The following is a 5,484-nucleotide window of genomic DNA, read 5'->3' on the forward strand; positions in this document are numbered from 1 at the left end:
GCTAATATATTCAGATATACATAGTGAAACCATTGTCAACATATTTTTTTTTAGGGCTTACTTTTACCTTCTTAGGTTAATACCCCTCTTTATTATAACATGTAATGTAGCCTTAGCTTATATATTGACATGTAGTATAGATCTATGCACATCTATTTAGCCCTTATATATGGAATAATATACATTTAAGCATTTTTGCTATTTAGTACTTACATATCCTATATACTCCTTCCTTTTTGGGCTGTAAATACTAGGGAACATTTTTTTGTTGAATAGGTGAATTGATATATGTACCCTCTCAGCAGACAATATATATTCTGTCTTTTGTTTAACCACTGATTGTCATTTGGACTTGACTAGGATTTTAAATGTATTATTATTAATAAAATTTATGTTTTTACTGGCACAAAGCTTCCGTTGTGGTTCGAATTTTTTTGGATATTTGCTTTATTTTGGAAGTGCCTGGAATATAGGCTATTGTTTGGGATAATATATTGATTACTGTATTTTGTTACAGCGTTTGGCCATTATGGATACTAGAGCCAGAGATCAGGCCTGGCTTTCATGCATGGATACAGTTTTCAGTGGTGAGACTGGACAGAATAGTATAATAGAAAGTGGGCATAAAATGGATTTAAAAAATTCTATTAAATCTCTTTTAAAAAAACGCACACGCACCTGGTGGAACAAAGCATCACTAGAAAAGTACCTGGCAAAGGGCTTAATACCTAGAGGATTAAGGGTAAGGATCATGCCATCCTTTCCTATGGATGATGAGAATTTGCGTACTAGATGGGAGGAGACGTGTAATCTGTGCTCTAGATCCCTTATGGAGTTGTTGATTGGCAATAACAAGAATGGATTGGAAAAACTGGACCGTGATATAGAGGACACACGGAAAAAACTAACTGACAATTTGACTTCAGTAGAGATGGAAACATTGAATAAAGATATAGAGGCCCAATTCCCAGTTTGGGAGAAAGAAGTAAAAGAAACTAAGACAAAAAAGTTTCAGCGAGATCTTGAAGACTTCAAAAGTGGCACTGTATATAGATGGCAAAGTAACAAATCAAATGGGGAAGGCAGTATATCTAGAACATCTTCTTTATCCTCGATATCATCAAGAGAGAATGACAATATGCCCACGAATTGTATTTACAATCTGAGGAAAAATATTAATAAAAGGAGAAATGACAACTATAAGAGAAGAGACAAGTGGGCTGATAACCCTGGTAATGCAAGATTACAGGTAATCAATCTGTCAGACAAACAATTGACTGAACCACAGGTGGAAGTTCTGAGTTTGGGTTTAACGTTCTCACCATCCTCTTCCTTTGACTCCTTCTTAGCGGTGAAAGACCTCAACCTCTTTGCGCGAAAATTGGTTTTAAAGAAATTACATAGTAGATCGGATAAAGGCATGGAATGGACGGAAAAGGAATTAGAAGCTATCGCAACACTAGAAGAACTCAGTGGGGAACGGGATGAAACAGCAGAAAAGGGTAAGTTCATACCACCCAAACCTAAAAAATTCCCTTCCATGAACCTATACCCAAATATAGACCTCTTTGTTAAATTAGTGTCCAAAGAATTTGGAGAAATCCCTAACAAAATTACAAGAGATAATCTATCTATTGAACAGAGAAGGGCACTCAAAGAATTGAAGAGCATGAGGGATATAGTGATTAAACCTGCGGACAAAGGGGGGAACATCATCATTCAATCAACCAGAATGTATGAAAGAGAGGCGTTTAGACAGCTGAGGGACAGCAGCTGCTATAAAAGATTAACATATAACCCGACTCTTTCCTTTCAGAGTGAGCTACAAGAAATTTTGGAGAGAGCCTTCCAAGAAGGAGTGATCAGTAAGGAGCTCAGGACACATTTAATTCCTATCTATCCAAAGACGGCATGCATCTATTTCACGCCAAAGATTCACAAAAATATGACGGCACCCCCAGGACGCCCAATAGTGTCGGGAAACGGCAGCTTATGTGAGGTAATTGGGAAATATCTTGACTTCTATTTGAAACCACTTGTTTGCAACTTACCTTCATACATTAGGGACACTGGGGATGTCCTTAACAAAATTGAAGGGATACCTATGGAAGACGATATGTGGCTGGTATCTTTTGATGTGGAGTCTTTATATACTGCCATACAACATCAACATGGCATTACAGCTGTTGAATCATTTCTCCATGCCTCAGATATAGACAAAAGATTGAGTGATTTCCTTCTTGAGTTGCTAAAATTTGTTTTGGAGCACAATTATTTTATGTTTAAAGAAACAATATATGTACAGCAAAGAGGAATGGCAATGGGGGCGGCTTTCGCCCCTTCGTATGCGAACTTATTCATGGGTAGCTGGGAGAGGCAGATATTCTTTGTCAATCCCATGGCATATATTGAGAAGGTCCTGTTCTGGGTTCGCTTCATTGATGACATTCTCATGATTTGGCAGGGCTCAGAGCAGGACCTTCTGATTTTTCGGGACATGCTTAATGACAACAATGTCAATATTAAACTGACATGTAAATATAGTCAGACATCATTGGATTTCCTGGATGTCCAGATCAGCAAGGGAGCCAATGGTTTCTTGGAAACCAACGTGTTCAGAAAGGAGACAGCAGTTAACTCTTTGCTGCACGCATCGTCATCCCATCCTAAAGCTCTTATTGAAGGTATACCAACAGGACAATTCATCAGAATAAAAAGGATCTGTTCTAATGAACAATTTTTTTCTGAACAGGCGGAAAATCTTTCTAAGAGATTTTATGACAGAGGCTACTCTAGGCGAAGCATCAAGAGAGGATTACATAAAGCAACGAGAATGGAACGGCCAACTCTGATGAATCCAAAGATGAAACCACCCACAGAGCAAAAGGTGAGGTTTATATCCACCTACACAGAACAGTGGAGTGAGATGAGAAATGTCTTAAAGAAATTTTGGCCACTCCTACAAACTGATAAAGATTTGAAAAGATATCTGCCAAACTACCCCTCCATAACGTATCGGAGATCGAGCAATCTAAAAGACCATCTTGTACACAGCTATTATGCTGGCCCTAGAATAGAGAAGGCATTTGGATCCAGAGGACAAAAATGGGGCTGTTACCCTTGCAAGAATTGTATTGCATGCCCCAACATTGACCATGCATTAACATTTGCCTCCAGCGATGGTAAAAAAATCTTCACCATAACCCAACACATTACCTGCAATACTACTGGAGTTATATACTATGCAAAATGCCCCTGTCCCAAAGTATATGTGGGGCTGACATCTAGAGCATTAAAAATAAGGGTAAGAGAACATCATAATGACATCATCAAAGCAAAGGAAGTTGAGGATACCATTACATTAAAACCACTGGCGAGGCATTTCAAAACTCATCACAACTCCAATGCGAAGCTCTTAAAAATTATAGGGATAGATAAAGTGTATGTGGACCAAAAAGGAGGTAATTGGAGGAAGAATCTTGCACAGTTGGAAGCTCGCTGGATCTCTAGAATAAATTCAATGCAACCGCTGGGCCTTAATGAGGTGCTTAGTTATGCCCCCTTTCTTTAATATGTGTCTTTTTAAGCGGCTTTTTAATTATATGTATGATTTTAACTAATTTCTTTTTAGTTTTTAGCTCCTGAGCAGTCCTATTACCTGATGTCATGATCTGCAGTGCTTGGCTATAATAGCAATTCGATATTCATGTGAAGCTGGGATTTTACGTCTATCAAAATTTATAAATTTCTATATTATATGTGTATTTTATAATATGTATTTTTGTATTTAATGGTACTATATTTGGTGTAATGTGGAGGGTATCTTTATATTATATAATGTTTATATTTATGTATTTGTTTATTTTTATTTTATTTTATTTTATTTAGCAATGTTTGGAGTATAAATTGATATGCCCCTTTAATAATGCACTTTATATATGTATTTATATATGATGAAATTAATGATAAAAAATATATCTTTTTATTATTTTTTATTTTTTTGTACTTTCACTAATATCATTGCTGTTTCTTTATATATAACTAATTAATTTATAATGTACATACACACTAATATTCTCTTTATATTATCATTATCACCTTTGATTGATGAATTTATCATGTACTGTTATGCATCTAGCACTTTTTTTCACCACATATAGTAGAATAGCACTTTAACTCTATTGCTTCACAATAGTTGATATTCCCTTTGGAGGCACAATGGCCAATTCATGCACTAGTCACTTTTTATCTATTTAAGCATAATTTTGTTAGGAAATTGTCTCCTTCTATGCGGTGTGCGCCTGCTGAGACTCCTGGCATCGGGTCACTATAGCAACGCGTCCCTTGTGTGTGGCTCGTCTCGCTCCCCTGCTCTGACGCGTCGGGCTGGGGAGTGGACGATCTGCCTGTGACGCTGAGCGGAAGTGACGTCCGAGCCGGCGTTGTTGATGCAAGCGCCATTACCAACCGCTGCCACCACTGCTTCATAGCTGCTATAAAAAACCCCTGTATGGCCACCATAAGCTAAGACTACTCCCCTGGACGAAGCTTAACCGCGAAACGCGCGTCGGGGTCCATTTACTGCTCTGCTGGTACAGGTAAATACATTTTCACCTCTCCCTATATCCTATGTCTGTGCATCATCTGGCATATGGTCAGTATACTGACACATACGGTGGCATTATTTTGTATACCTTCATTATGCCTTACATTTGAGCACTACCATGTGGCTAATATATTCAGATATACATAGTGAAACCATTGTCAACATATTTTTTTTTAGGGCTTACTTTTACCTTCTTAGGTTAATACCCCTCTTTATTATAACATGTAATCTAGCCTTAGCTTATATATTGACATGTAGTATAGATCTATGCACATCTATTTAGCCCTTATATATGGAATAATATACATTTAAGCATTTTTGCTATTTAGTACTTACATATCCTATATACTCCTTCCTTTTTGGGCTGTAAATACTAGGGAACATTTTTTTGTTGAATAGGTGAATTGATATATGTACCCTCTCAGCAGACAGTATATATTCTGTCTTTTGTTTAACCACTGATTGTCATTTGGACTTGACTAGGATTTTAAATGTATTATTATTAATAAAATTTATGTTTTTACTGGCACAAAGCTTCCGTTGTGGTTCGAATTTTTTGGATATTTGATAGAGGTGACTGGTCTGACGTTTTTTGTGCACTGACTATAGGTGATTTATAGGGTCACATGACTGTATAAAAAAATACACTGCTCAAGAAAATTAAGGGAACACTAAAATCCTACATCCTAGTTATCACTGAATGAAATATTCCAGTTGTAAATCTTGAATCTTGAAGTAGTAAATGATGCTCAAAATCAACGTGGAAAATGAAGTTACAGGCTGATCCAACTTCAGTGGAAATGCCTCAAGACAAGGAAATGATGCTCAGAAGTGTGTGTGGCCTCCATGTGCCTGTATGACCTCCCTACATCGCCTGG

At 37.1% G+C, this 5,484-nt stretch overlaps 1 protein-coding gene across 1 annotated transcript; it reads left to right on the top strand.

The window, feature by feature from the left end:
• The first annotated feature begins 687 nt into the window (after window positions 1-687).
• LOC143785876 (uncharacterized) lies at window positions 688-4,092 on the top strand. Its single transcript, XM_077275014.1, has 3 exons — window positions 688-1,999; window positions 2,753-2,887; window positions 3,632-4,092. Exons 1-3 carry the CDS (start codon window positions 752-754, stop codon window positions 3,668-3,670), a joined length of 1,422 nt encoding a protein of 473 aa, XP_077131129.1. The 5' UTR covers window positions 688-751; the 3' UTR covers window positions 3,671-4,092.
• Window positions 4,093-5,484: the final 1,392 nt, after the last annotated feature.

The sequence above is a fragment of the Ranitomeya variabilis genome, chromosome 7, assembly GCF_051348905.1.
Source record: "Ranitomeya variabilis isolate aRanVar5 chromosome 7, aRanVar5.hap1, whole genome shotgun sequence".
Lineage (NCBI taxonomy): Eukaryota > Metazoa > Chordata > Amphibia > Anura > Dendrobatidae > Ranitomeya > Ranitomeya variabilis.